The 14,141-nt window shown below is 50.2% G+C and overlaps 1 protein-coding gene across 1 annotated transcript; it reads left to right on the top strand.

Moving 5' to 3' along the window:
• Positions 1–319: 319 nt before the first annotated feature.
• VCP (valosin containing protein) lies at positions 320–13,038 on the top strand (the record flags this gene model as incomplete). The annotated part of the gene is made up of 12 exons (XM_010147260.1): positions 320–431; positions 765–937; positions 2,995–3,137; positions 4,086–4,216; positions 5,914–6,045; positions 6,434–6,536; positions 8,322–8,455; positions 8,694–8,829; positions 10,032–10,144; positions 11,349–11,513; positions 11,628–11,750; positions 12,826–13,038. Coding segments are annotated over 12 exons (1,678 nt in total), but the record flags the coding sequence as incomplete, so codon positions are not given.
• Between the last annotated feature and the right edge of the window lie 1,103 nt (positions 13,039–14,141).

The following is a 14,141-nucleotide window of genomic DNA, read 5'->3' as shown; positions in this document are numbered from 1 at the left end:
ATGAGTCTGACTAATTCTTTTAGGCGAAACACCTTACAGTCAGCAACATCTCACAGACCACTTCTTTTCACAGATGGCCTCATGGCTGTTTCCATTGGAGGGTAGTAAAGTATTTACTGACGGAAAACATTGTGCTTTGAACTCCTGCAACTGGTGCCTGGGAAAAATATTCTTCTTTGTCTTATAAACAAGTGTTGTTTTGGAAAGACAAGACAACAAAGAAACTGCAGAAAATGGAGAGGAAAACCGGGGGGACAGGGTGGCTGGAAAAGGGGGGAGCGGTATCACTCAAACCTGTAATTTCTGTTTTCTTCACCAGTTCTAAAGCGGATGACTTATCGACTGCTATTCTGAAGCAGAAGAACAGGCCGAATCGGTTAATTGTTGACGAAGCCATCAATGAAGACAACAGTGTTGTGTCACTGTCCCAGGTGCGTCATCTGTAGAAGCAAAGCGCTTAATCTGGTAACTCGCAAGCTGTGGCTGTGTATGAACTCGAAACTTTGCGACGCGGGGCTAAGTGTTTGTGTCAGCAGCTGCAGCAGTTACCAGCGAGGGGGGTGGGTTGTCTTGTCCCGTGGTAAAACACATTTTGATTCCTGGCTTACAGGCTTCAGCTGAGCTTGTGCCCTTAGTCCGGCTTCGGGTTTAGCTCCCGGCCAGGGTAGTGGGAGCCTCCGTCCTTCCAAGGTGTAATTCTCCAACACTCCTTCAAATGCTTGAGTTGTTGTTTTGTCAAAAGCTTATTCTAATGCTGTTTACAGGCAAAAATGGATGAATTGCAACTGTTCAGAGGAGACACTGTTCTGCTAAAAGGAAAGAAGAGGAGGGAAGCAGTCTGCATTGTTCTGTCAGATGATACCTGCTCAGACGAGAAGATTCGCATGAATAGGGTTGTTCGCAATAACCTGAGGGTGCGCCTGGGTGACGTGATCAGGTCAGGACTCGTTTGCTAACTGTTGGCTGTCCCTGAGGTGCCTGAATAATTTGTGTGCTGGCTCTGAATTGACTGAGTCAGTAGCAGAGGCAGGGTCTGCAGGAAGGATCCCTGCGTCCTTCAGAGGAGATCACAAAAGAGTTTTCAAGTGCGTGTCTTACATCAGGGATCTTCTGTTTACGTTTCCGTGGGTTCTGGCTCTCTGCATATTCAGATTGATACTAAAAAATGGTGCTAACGATTCCTCAGGTCTCTTCAGGACCTTCACAAGCGGTTCGTTTACCCCACTGTTGTCACAAATCTTCCCAAAATTACGTTGTCAGATGAACTCGTGACTTTTGTCTAAATTTGTAATGTTTACAGTGTTAACTGTGTAAGGCATTAGGCAGTATTGTAATTAATCTCGCAGTATCTGAGCTGCCCTGTGACGAACAGAAGTTAAAACTTGCTAGAAAAGAGTCACAAAACTGTGAAGCAGTCAAACAGCAAAGCTAAAAATCCCCGAAGGATGTTTGTTTCCAATTTTGTTTAAAAAAATAGTTAGGAATGCTTAAGAAACGTTGTAGGAGTTTTGTTGTGCAGTGCTTGTATACTTCAGTGCTTTTCCCTACTTTCCACATCTCGGCTTATGGGAGACAGGTGCCATTCAGTGTGAGTGTGGGGGGAGACGTGTGAGCATTTCTTAAATGTAAAAATGCTGGTTTGCAGGATTAAATGTGGGAGGGCTCACAGCTCCTCCTCCTGAGCATTGTCCTAATCTGGAATGTCCTGCACGTTCTGTGACGACCGGAGCCTGGTTTCTGGCTCTAGGCTTCCTGGGGTGAGCTCTGCAATAATCATCAAGTGCACGATGTGGTTCGTACACGCTTTGCAGGGGAGAGGAATGAGATGTTCCACCCACCCCTCTGCAACTAGAAAATGCAAGTTTTGAACACTGCTGTAGTTGGAACAGAACAGTGCTTTGAGCCAGTCTGTGGATTTAAAATAAAGGTGAATCCTTACTTTAACCTGATGTGAGGTCACTGCTGAAGTTGTTTCTAGTGTGACAGTTCGGCCTGTGCTCTCCCCGTCTCTACTGGGACTGTGCCAGAGAGGCGAGAATTTTTCCACCTCTTGCCCTCCAAGTTTTTCTTGATGATCTTTAGCTGCTTATTGTCTTAGTCTGCTTTTTGCCAAAATCCAGATTCAAGCACCGAGCGCTTCTTGCGTCTGGTTTGTTTTCCTTCTGGGGCAGTCCGTCTTTTCCTTTACCCTTCTGCTGTATCCTCTCTGTAAAGCCTGTGGTGGAAGTGCCCTGGTCCCCAGCAAAGCCGTGTAGGACAAGCCGCCTGCTCCGCTGCAGTTCCACGTAGGCTCTTGGTGGGCAAAGCCAGTTAGAGCTTTCTGCCACAGCTTGATACTCTGGGCTGTCACTGCAGCAGGCTGTTGGCCTACACTGCAAAACAGTAACTGAAACTGTTGGGGAAGGAGCCTTAGGACTTCAAATGTCAGCCTCCACAAAGTGGGACTGACAGACACCTCTCTGCAAGCAGGTTACCCCTGCTTGGTACAGTGAGAACCTTTGCTCAGAATCAGGGTTATCGGCGCTGGGGGCTCTCCTCTCTGGAGGAGATTATGAGAGAGAAATGAAGGAAAACGGAGCTTCCCCCAGCTCCCTTTCCCTTGCAGCTGCTTCAGCAGTAGCTCCTTGTTGAAACACAGGTTAGCTCATGACTCTCACGGGTCTTCAGGCTGCATTAGTAACTTGTGAACGTGCCTTGGGGGTGGTGAGGGGGGCTACGGAAGAGCAGGGGGTAGGAAGAAAGTATGAAACTCCCCAGTGGCCTTGGATAGGGCTGAGAGGACTGAAGGAGGGTGTGTGTTGTGAAGATTAGCTCCTGACGGGCGTGATTTTTGCCTTGTCAGCATTGAAGTGTTCTTATGCAGGTGGGAGGTCTCGCCAAGGCCTTGGGAGGGTCCTTTCTGACATTGGTACTGGCCTGGGAAAGGACACCGCTGCCTTTTCCTTGTACGTCCAGCGTGGTGTGGCTAACTGGAGTCGACTTCTTCTCTTGCAGCATCCAGCCTTGCCCAGATGTGAAATACGGCAAACGTATCCACGTGCTGCCAATCGATGACACAGTAGAAGGGATCACGGGCAATCTGTTTGAGGTCTATCTCAAGCCGTACTTCCTGGAAGCGTACAGACCCATCAGGAAAGGTAAGGATACCTGTGACAGAAGTCTGGGCGGCAGCAAGTGTGAGCCAGTCCTGGGGCTGAATTTCTAGAAGCTTGTACAGATCTCTGCGAAGCATTAGACCGACATCTGTAGAGTGGGATTTTAATGATGCTGGTTTAATTTCTTCCTAATCTTCAGAAGAAATGGCAGAGCAGCTGGGTAGTTCTCCTGCGGGTTTTTTGCTGTGTGAGGTGGGAGACCACCAGAAAAGGCTCACGTAGAATGCAGGAGAAAAATCTCATTAAACTAAGTTGCCACCGCTTGGTGGAATTGGGGACTTGGCCACATTAATCAGTTGGTTGGATGTACCAGCTGGCAACCTGACTGAATTATCTTCGTCACAGTAACCTAATTAATAACTGGGAGAGGGCCTAGAAAGCCAAATGCATGTTTAGGGTTGTGCTGGTAGCACTTTTGATGGAACAAATATGTCCTAATACAGTATAAACACAAGTTGAAGTTGTCCAGCTTCTGTCGCCCAGTTTAGGCAGGAGAAATAGTGCAGTATTACCTATTCTTTGGGAAACAACCAGTTGTAACTAGTAACAACTAGTTATAGTAACTTTAAAATGAATTTTTATTAAGGTAGGGCTATTTGCCTGGTTTAGAAATGTTCAGTTGAAACTGAATGGAAAAGAAATGTGATTCCTTGCCTTTGTGTTCAGGCAGAGTATTATTTTCTATTGTTTGCTAGTCTGTGTGCTGTTCGTTTCTGGGTGAAATTTGAGAACTTTAACTGCTGTGGATCTAGATGGTGCTGGGATAGTCACAGTGCATGCAGCTCTGGAGTTAAAAACGCAGAGCAGTGTTAAAAATGCCAGCAGTATGCCTGTGCCACCTACTGCCTTCTCCTCTGGCTGTCGGTAGTACAGGGGTTGGAGGTTGCAGACCTCGGTTGCCACAGGCTACTGAAATGTGGGGTTTTACAGGTGACATCTTCTTGGTGCGTGGAGGAATGCGCGCAGTCGAGTTCAAAGTGGTGGAGACAGATCCAAGTCCGTATTGCATAGTGGCTCCGGACACGGTGATCCATTGTGAAGGAGAACCCATCAAACGAGAGGTGAGCAGAATCCTGCCATCCCCTCTATCCGAAACCTTGTTTCTGTGACAGCCCACGAGAGCAGCAGCGTCTGCAGTTCCTGTTTTGGCATTTTGTGTGTTGAATGTAAGGGTTAGGAGCTCCGTTTTCAGAAGACGTGCTCCTGCGGAAGGTAGTCAGAGGTGTGTCCTTGGGCGTACGCTGGGATGGCGCCAGTGCCTGGGTTTTCTGACGAGATGCCCCGCTCTGGCAGCGGCGGGTTTTGCATCTGCTTCCAGATGTGCTGGACTTGGGTGCGTCTTTTAATTCTAAAGTTCCTTGATCCATAGCAGGCGGGGCTTACAATGTTGCTGAATTTCATGTCATGGGAAAAGAAAGCAATTCCTGCGTTTTCAGTGAGAAATTTGAAAGCCCCAAATGTCATTTTCCAGTTATTTTCTGCTGCCCCAGTCCCATACAGTATGTAGCTTTGAGCGTCCCAGGCTTGAGGCAGCCTGTGTGGCTTGTCTGAGGTCTTGGCCACCTTGCTGTTACAGAGTAGGGAATCTCAGAAAGGAGCTAAGGTGGTTGCATACTTCATAAAGCACCTTTTTACTGCCTGCAAATCAGGGTAAGTGTTGGTTTGTGGTGAGCTGCCTTCTGGAAAGACACACCTCTGTGTGACACGTGTGAGACTGCATCAGGTGAGTCCAGTCTGGGCTCTTCAGGACACAGCGGGGACATTTAGGAGCAAGTTGAGCCGCAGATACCAAAATGATGAGGGGCTGGGAGGGTGGGTTGATGCAGCCGGAAGGGGAGGCAAAGGGGTGGCCTTGCTGGCAGCTGCCTGGTGGAAGGGAACCGGCTCTTCTGAGAGCTGTGCCCAGGGACAGGTCTGGAGTGGCATAAGCTGGGTCAAGGGAGATTCCCAGGAAAAAGGTTTCCCCCAACCCTGGAGCAGGGCCTGGAGAGGGCAGGAATCTCCAAACCTGGAGCCCTTCAGTGCCTGACAGGGCCAGACCCGGAGTGACCTGCTCATAGTAATTCCCTTCTGCGGGGCTTGGACTGAGCCCCTCCAAGATCCCAGGCTGCGGTGCTTTGAGCAGCCTGACCTAGTGGAAGGTGTCCCTGCCCATGGCAGGGGGGTTGGAAGGCCCCTTCCAACCCAAACCAGTCAGGCTATGACAACTAAGGGCAGTAGAGATTGGGACAGACAAGTGAAAGGATGCTGTAGAGCTGTACTGAAGAGCTGGTTACAGTTGGGGTTATCTGCATGCCTGGATCTTAACGTTCTCTGTCAATCCCAGAAGACAGCACTCTCACAGCTGAGAACGGTATGGTAGCAGGGGTATGTCATGAGGTTAGAGATAGCACTTAGAGTTTAAGGATTAAGTATATTTTATGCTGAGCTTCATCGTCTGTGGCTGTTTGTGTTAGCCACATCAGAGGGTCTCAGTGCTCGTCCTGCGCTGGAGTCTGCAGGGAACCCAGCAGCAGAGGCTGTCATTCGCGAGGTTTGGGCTCAGTGAGGTCTAGGAACGGGCAGGCAATTTCCTTCGTATGTCTGGGACAACGGAGCTGAGAAATGGTTGTAGAAGGCACCAGGAAGACTTGTAAGCGATAATCTCAAGGCAGCCAAGAAATGGCTATGAGCAAAAACCCGTATTCCTGGCTTCATTGGGAGGGGTTGTTAAACTATTGTTTTTAGTCAAATGCCCGTTGTATTTCCTTCCGGATAGGATGAAGAGGAGTCACTGAACGAAGTGGGCTATGACGACATTGGTGGCTGCCGGAAGCAGCTGGCTCAAATCAAAGAGATGGTGGAACTTCCCCTCCGACACCCTGCGCTCTTCAAGGCCATCGGGGTGAAGGTAAGCCCTGGGCACCGGCTGGCCTGGTGGGCTTGTCCTCACAGGTAACCCGTGATCTCAGGGGTTTACGAGGCAGTGGGGGGTGCCAAAAAGGCAGTTTGTGGTGGGCTTTTTAATGCTGGTGCTAGGAAAGTATTTCCTTACGTGTTCTGGACACAGGTTAAAGTACCGGCAACTTGTAAAGCAGAGCAACGCTTTGAGTGAGCGGTCAGTTCCTGGCAGGGTTTTTGTAGCAAGGGTGTTGATAGCAGTGCTAGGATGGCAGCTGTTGCTTGAGTTTGCATCACAGCTTCGGACTGGTTTTATCAAAAGATTACAATTGCGCCGTGAAGCTACTTAGGCGTTCAGATTCCAGCTCGCCGTCTAAATCCCGTGCCTTTGTCCTCAGCCTCCACGCGGGATCCTGCTCTACGGTCCTCCTGGCACTGGCAAAACACTGATTGCCCGAGCGGTGGCCAACGAGACCGGGGCTTTTTTCTTTCTGATCAACGGTAAGTTCTGTGGCTGCGCTGCCCCCAGCTCTGCTGTGTGCTCATCCGCCCATTGCATGGTAAGGAACGGTGTCGATGGGGCGTGTAGAGCCACGCTGTCCCCGTGACATCCTTCCTTGCCTCTTTCAAGTGTGCCTCTGGGAACAGCTGGAGGCTGTTCGTGTGGAAGCGTCCGCGGTGGCACTTCCCTTCCGCTGGAGTGTGTTGTAGCAGGGTGGTTGGAAGGCAGCTTTGCGACGCAGGTACTTGCAGTCTGTCTGTCTGGGTGCTCACTTACCTTGGTGAGGGCAGAGGTGGGATTGAAGTGGTGAAATTATTCGGAGTATATGGGTGCAGGACACTTGTTTCTGTGGCTGCCAGCATGTTTCATTCAGAAGGGGAGCTGGTCTGCTGTGGATTTCTTTCCACTCCAGTAAACCACAAGACTCGTTCTGTTTCACATAACATTAATTGGGAGGCACTCTCCTGAAAGCCGTAACGAGTACCTTGGGACTTAGCTACGGGTGACAGAACCTCCTTTCCATAACTCTCACCTGTAGTAGCTGAGATGGTTGCTGGCTCATACCCAGTAAGAACCAGATTCTGAATTTTCCTCGCTGCTTTCCTGTCCTGTTTTACAGTCAGTGCTGGGATAGCTGAACATCAGTACTTCAGCAGCATTGCTTTGCTTTTTGATTTTCAGTCGCGTAGGCCTGTGAAGGTGGTCGCAAAGGGGTATATAGCACAGCACTGACCAGCAGTAGGGAAGTGACTTGCTTTGTATCTGCAGGTGCGCATGGGCAGGTTCTAACCATATGTCACCCTTGTCGTACACTTTCTCAAGTGTGTGGAAGCCATCGCTGAATGAGCCAGCCATTCCTTTAGACATTTGTGCTTCTGTTGCATAATAAAAATAACATTGTCAGAGCTAGTGATGCATTCTCAGGCTGCTGGTCCTGAGCCGGGAGCTGCAGTTGGTGTCGATAGAGCTGGTGTGAACTGGTGAGTTACTGGGATGGAACACTCCTAGTACCTGCAGCTGGCACACTTCAGTCAGCTAGCAGCTTTGCACTCCTGAGGGTCAGGTTTCTTTTTCTTGGCTCTTTCGGAAGCACATTTTCCTGTTGATACCACTTATATCGGGGTGATGGAGAAATCTGTAAAGACAGAATAAATCCGTAAGCCTGCACCAGCGTTCACCAACCACGGGAATTGGGAATGCTGTCCACTGTCTGGGACTTGATGTGCTTACACATTCACTTTTCAAATTTACTCTGTGAGAGGAGATGTGGTTTTGGTTTTTGGGGGTGTTCTTGGTTTGGTTTTGTTGGGGTTTTCTGCACTCGTTTATAGGATCTAACGGGGGTAAATGCATACCCGTGTAATGTGCGCCAAAGGCAGCTTCCGTACCTCAGAGCTTTTTCCTTCCCTGCCCTGATAATTTGTCACCATATAATTAGATTGCTTCTCTTGCAAGCTAGGACTGGCATTAACAGTGTGTGGTGGCACATTACAGAGAAGCTCACCAGGTGTGAAATAGGGTAAGGAAAGAGGCAGCTAAAGGTAGCTCATCGACTAGCGCTGCGTTCTGTTAGAGTAAGCTGGAAACACCAGATTAACGATAGAGAGTAATTTTGCATGCTGTTCCTGCCTGTTCAACTGCAAATTTAGTGAACTCGGTTGATAGTACTTGCTTTGGCTTGAAATAGAGATTCTCCCATGTGAACGTCGTACTGAACCAATGCAGCAGCGTGCCCTGGGGCTAGCTGCCTCTCTTCTGGGTGCCACCGTGCCGCTGTTCTTTAGGTCCTGAGATCATGAGCAAGCTGGCTGGGGAGTCTGAGAGCAACCTGAGGAAAGCCTTTGAAGAAGCGGAGAAGAACGCCCCTGCCATCATCTTCATTGATGAACTGGATGCCATCGCTCCTAAGAGAGAGAAGGTGAGGAGAAGCTGTGGGAGGTAGAGCCCTACATCCTCTTTGGTAGCAGCTGGTGTCAGTTGCTGCCTTTGACTGCAGAGTAAAGCAGTGTTCAGCTTAACGCCTGATGTCAGTTGGACCTGAGGAGGGTCAGATCCAGTTCACGATGCTTCCTAACAGCATCTGTCTGCTCTAGTGCAGCTCCTAGCTCGTGGGCTGTAGAGCTTTTGGTCTGACCCCTGCTTTCTCATCTCCGCAGACACATGGGGAGGTGGAGCATAGTGTCGTGTCTCAGCTGTTGACTCTGATGGACCGACTGAAACAGAGGGCGCACGTGATCGTTATGGCAGCTACCAACAGACCTAACAGCATTGACCCGGCGCTCAGGCGGTTTGGTAACCACGACTGCAGTCTCTTTTGTGCATCACATGCTTTGTGACAGGCTGTGCTTTAGGGGCTGTCGAAGGATTGAGCAGAGGTTAATGCCAGACATCATCTGTGTGTTCCATAAACTATTGACATGTCTCCATATGCTGCTTTGAAATTAATTTCTAGGCTTCCAGCCTTTGGCATTATTTTCTGTGACATATTAGGTTAGAACTTGGAGAAATAGAAAAACGTACTTTGAAGTGGAAAAGTGTGCTAACCTCTTATTAGTTGAAGCTATTTCAGGACATGCTGAAGGAGTAAATGCTTAAGGGGATGTTCATGCCTTAAATTGCAGAAGGTTCTGAATTGGCTGGAACAGGTTGCCCAGAGAAGCTGTGGATGCCCCATCTGTGGGAGTGTGCAAGGCCGGGCTGGATGAGGCTTGGAACAGCCTGACCTAATGGAAGGTGTTGGAACCCACAGCAGGGGGGTTGGAACTGGATGATCTTTGAGGTCCCTTCCAACCCAAACCATTCTGTGATTCTGATTCTATTTCTCTGTTATTGATGAGAAGGCCAGTAGTTTCTGAGGTTCGGGTATTTTGAAACTCTGCAGTGTCAATGAGTCCCTGGTGTATGACCAGCTGCAAAAGTCTATAAAAGCAAACAAGTCAAGTGTGCAGGGGAAAATGGCCTCTTAATTGTGTAGTGAGGATTTTGAATGCACAGCTACGGCTAGAGGCAAATGATCGGTACTTTAGTTAATACTGCAGTAATACTTAGGTTTCTTGCCTCTGCAACTACTGGCACAATTAATGTTTTTCACCACGTGGTGCTGCTGTGAAAGTTATGAAAAATTTCATCTCTCAGTATTTGCAGACTCTTGTGCTGAGGACACAAAGGCAGAAATAAAAACGCATCGTGGTATGTTGGTTTGGGGAAGCCTATTTTCCTACAAATGAGGCTCTGAAAAAGTTACTAAAGCAGCAGTCCTCTGTGTCATATAGTCCTGAACTCTAGCTACTGCAGAAGTCTCGCTTTCCCTAAACAGCAAAAGCCCTTCCTCCTCCTCTGCTCTGACTGCTGCGGTGCAGAGAAACCCAAAGCTCTTGAATTTTCTGAAACTGCGTGTGTTTGTGGCTTGCCATCATGTTGTCCAGTCAGAGGAAGACTGCAGCTCCTCTGGTTTGCGGAGTCAGCAGCTCAACCGTATGTTTTGTACTCTCCAGGTCGTTTTGACAGGGAGGTAGATATCGGTATCCCAGACGCCACCGGGCGCCTGGAGATCCTTCAGATCCACACGAAAAATATGAAGCTGGCTGATGATGTGGATCTGGAACAGGTGAGTAGCACTCCGTTAGGAGAGCTTGTCTCTGCAGACGGACAATCCCGATGCTGCGTTTTGTAACGGAAGAGTTATTAAGGCTTGATTGCGTGAATGTAGGTGCTCATTTAGGACAGTAGGAAACTGAGCGAATGTGTGATCTTTGGGCTTCCTTCCGACTAGTTTACGAGTGACCAAAAAACCCCCACTTGCTAGTTAAGAACGGCATGGCTGAATGAAACAAACCTACATCAGACCAGGCTGGAAGTGCCTTCCCACCGTCCTCCTGGGTTTGTTTGCTGTGGCATTCTCTTCAGAAGTGCCTGGAACAGCTCACACAGAGCTGGGCGAGCGTTGCGGTGACACTGGGTACCACGTGTAACTGAGTGGTTCCTCTCATCTCTGTCCTGAATGAAGAGCTGCAGCCCTCTCTCTGCACGCCCTCTGAACTGACCTCAGGCAGGAGGTGGAACAGCGGTGTCTTTGTTAAACTCGTGGTAGCACTTGCCTTGCATGTGCTGCAGAGCACTGATGTGCTGCATCAGGAGGAGTGTGGCCAGCAGGTTCGAGGGAGGGGATTCTGCCCCTCTACTCTGCTCTTGTGAGACCCCACCTGGAGTGCTGCATCCAGCTGTGGAGCCCTCAATATCAGAAGGATATAGACTGGTTGGAGTGAGTCCAGAGGAGGCCACAAAGATGCTCCGAGGGCTGGAGCCCCTCTGCTATGGGGACAGGCTGAGAGAGTTGGGCTTGTTCAGCCTGGAGAAGAGAAGGCTCTGGGGAGACCTTATAGCACCTTCCAGTACCTGAAGGGGCTACAAGGAAGCTTGGGGGGACTTTTTACAAGGGCCTGTAGTGACAGGACAAGGGGTAATGGGTTTAAATTAAAAGCGGGGAGGTTTAGATTGGATATCAGGAAGAAATTCTTCCTGGAGAGGGTGCTGATTTTCTCATACAACTATTTTAGCTTTTGGATGCTCCATCCCTGGGGGTTGAACACATCCCTAGGGGCTGGGCTGTATGAGGCTTTGAGCAGCCTGACCTAGTGGAAGTTGTCCCCCCCCCATGGCAGGGGGGTTGGAACTGGATGGTGTTTAAGGTCCCTTCCACCCCAAACCGTTCTGTGATTCTGTGTGCTGTCCTCCAGAGCTTTGTTGCAGCTCAGCCGGAGCCTGCGTTGCCCTTGTACCCCTGTGAGTCACTGTCAGTGCTCTGCTTTCAGGTGGCAAACGAGACCCACGGCCATGTTGGTGCTGACTTGGCTGCTCTTTGCTCAGAAGCTGCTCTTCAGGCTATCAGAAAGAAGATGGATCTCATCGACCTGGAAGATGAAACCATCGATGCTGAAGTGATGAACTCGCTGGCTGTGACCATGGATGACTTCAGGGTAATGCAGGACTGCCCTTCTTTCTTTTGGGTGCAAAGCCTGATTGCTTATCTGGAGCGAGCGGACATAAGGTATTTGTTAGGATTCATGTAATGCCGTTTCTTCTAATGACAGTGGGCTCTGAGCCAGAGCAACCCCTCTGCTCTTCGGGAGACTGTGGTGGAGGTGCCACAAGTTACCTGGGAAGATATTGGTGGTCTAGAAGATGTAAAGAGAGAACTCCAGGAGCTTGTACAGGTAAGGGTTTCCAACAGATTTTTGCCTAGTCAGTATGAAAAAAAATTACAGTAATAAAATCCAGAACTTCTTCAGATTCCCGTTTGGGCTGTGAACAGGGTAAATGCAGGTGGTTTTGGAGTATTTGCTAGCAGTAGACTAAAAGTACCATGCTGTTCCATCTTGCTTGAACTTGGAGGGAAGGTGCTAGGAAGCAGCACCAAGCTTTCCTTAGCTGAGTCTGCAGTGTCGTCTTGGGTGGGTGTTGTGCTGTGTGCAGAATCAGCAGCAGCTCTGCCTCTTGTAAGTGGAGACCAGCAGTAGGACCACTGCTGACAACACACGTAGGTTTTATGGGCCAGAAAGGGGATGAAGGTTGTCATACAGAGAGCCTCTGAAGGGCTTCCCACCAGTATTAGCCCAGGAACGTAATCGTAAAGCCTTCTACAGAGGGAGAGGCCAGGACAGAAAGTCCTGAGCGGTCTGTGAGAAGTCCTGGTGGTGGCTGCCTTGGGATGGTTTGGGTTCGACATGTTCCTGCTTTCTGTTGGCACTGTAGAAACATCCTGTCTGTGGATAAAATAATGTAATTTTCAGTCTAATCTTGAGATGTTAAAATCATCACCTGTCTCTGACCTCGTTGCTGAGGGTAACTGCTCTCATCAGACACCTTGCCTGTCTCTGGAGGGCAGAGCGAGCAGGTCAGATAATGAGCTGTTCCCTTTTGCTTCTGCAGGGCAGAGGGAAGTTGGGGTTAGGTGTGCTGGGAAACTGCCTAGACTGGTTCTTAGAGGTAAATAAATCGTGTAAGGCAGCTTTACGATTTAGCTATGGTTCTTCTCAAACCAGTGTCTGTGTAAAAACTCCAGCGGCACTGAGCAGGCAGGATCTCGTGTTTAACCCACCTGAAATCTCAGGTAGTGTTTCCGGTGGGAGGAGGAACAAAAGTGACGTAGGAGAAGACGTCCCTGCCTGCGGCAGAGGGGCTGGACTAAATGATCTCTGAAGGGCGCTTCCCACCCCAGCAGTTTCGTGATTCTATGGTGCGGGCCTGTGCTGGGTCATTGCCAGAGGTGTTGGTTTTGTTCTCCCTCAGTATCCTGTGGAGCACCCAGACAAGTTCCTCAAATTTGGCATGACCCCGTCGAAAGGGGTTCTGTTCTACGGGCCGCCCGGCTGTGGTAAGACGCTGCTGGCCAAAGCCATTGCCAACGAATGCCAGGCAAACTTCATCTCCATCAAGGGGCCGGAACTGCTGACCATGTGGTTTGGCGAGTCTGAAGCCAACGTGCGCGAGATCTTTGACAAGGTGAGTGTTGATCCCGCTCCCGGTGCCGCGGTTGTGCTGGCCTTCCCCCGGAAGGTCTCTCCGCTGTGTCTGCCCACCTGCCCCGGGTCCTGTTTGTGCCTCCTGAGTTTTCCCCACTTGCACCGAGGGCAGGGGCTGTGTTCCTCTTTGGCAACAGGGATACTGAACTGTTCTCTCTGTGCCTCGGCAGCGAGGCTGGCGTGTCCATGGATATCCTCCTCATCCCTGGAAACTCACCCTGACGCCTCGTTAGCTGTCACCATCCACAGATGTTGATGGGTCCTTGACCTGCGACGTACATCGCTTCCAGAGGATCTCACTCCTCCTGCCCCATTGCCCTGCAGATAGTGCATCCTCCTGTCCCAAAAGGCATCTGCATGGATTATCCTGGGAATCCTTGCTCCTGTGGTCAGGGAAGGTGCTGGAAGAGCAGAGGTGGAAGGAGAGCGAGAGAGAAGCATCTAGGTTGGGAGGGAACCTCAGAGGCCATCCGGTTTGTTCAGAGCAGGGAGGCGACGTGGGAATTCGGTGGGATTGCTCAGGGCCTGTGTTCTGAACGTGTGCTGAGGGCGGAGGGTCCCTGACCCCTCTGGGCCTGCGCAGTCATGAGGGTCCTCTTCTCCCTATTTCGAACTGGAATTGCTGTTGCAGCCATCTGCGGCTGTGGTCTTTCATCCCCTCACCACACCCCTCCAGGCTCCCTTTTCCCTGTCACTACCCATTAGGTAGTGAAGTCAGTGATTGGATTTCCCCCTTCCGTTGGATCGATCTCTCCTACTGATACTTGAGTGCCCAAACAACCAGGTGATGCCCCAGAGCTTGCAGGGAGAGTTCTAGTCCAGAATAATTGTCTTCAGCTTTCCCTCTTGTCACCACGCTTCTGCCTGGTTCCCAGTGCTCCTGGCTTTGGGGAAAGACACCTTCTGGTTCAGGAGAGTTTAAATGAGAGTTTAAATGAGGGTTTGTGTGCCAGGAGGCAGCTCGGGGGCAGCTCCCCCAGGCTCTCTGTGCAGCAGGGTGCTCCTGAGCCGCTCGAAGGGTCGGCGTCGTGCGAAACCGGCGTGCCCCTCGCCGGGTGCCGCTGGCGCCCGGTGATCGTGCCC

This window comes from Eurypyga helias, unplaced genomic scaffold (assembly GCF_000690775.1).
Source record: "Eurypyga helias isolate BGI_N326 unplaced genomic scaffold, ASM69077v1 scaffold19362, whole genome shotgun sequence".
Taxonomy (NCBI): domain Eukaryota; kingdom Metazoa; phylum Chordata; class Aves; order Eurypygiformes; family Eurypygidae; genus Eurypyga; species Eurypyga helias.
This window is presented reverse-complemented; position numbering and strand designations above follow the sequence as displayed.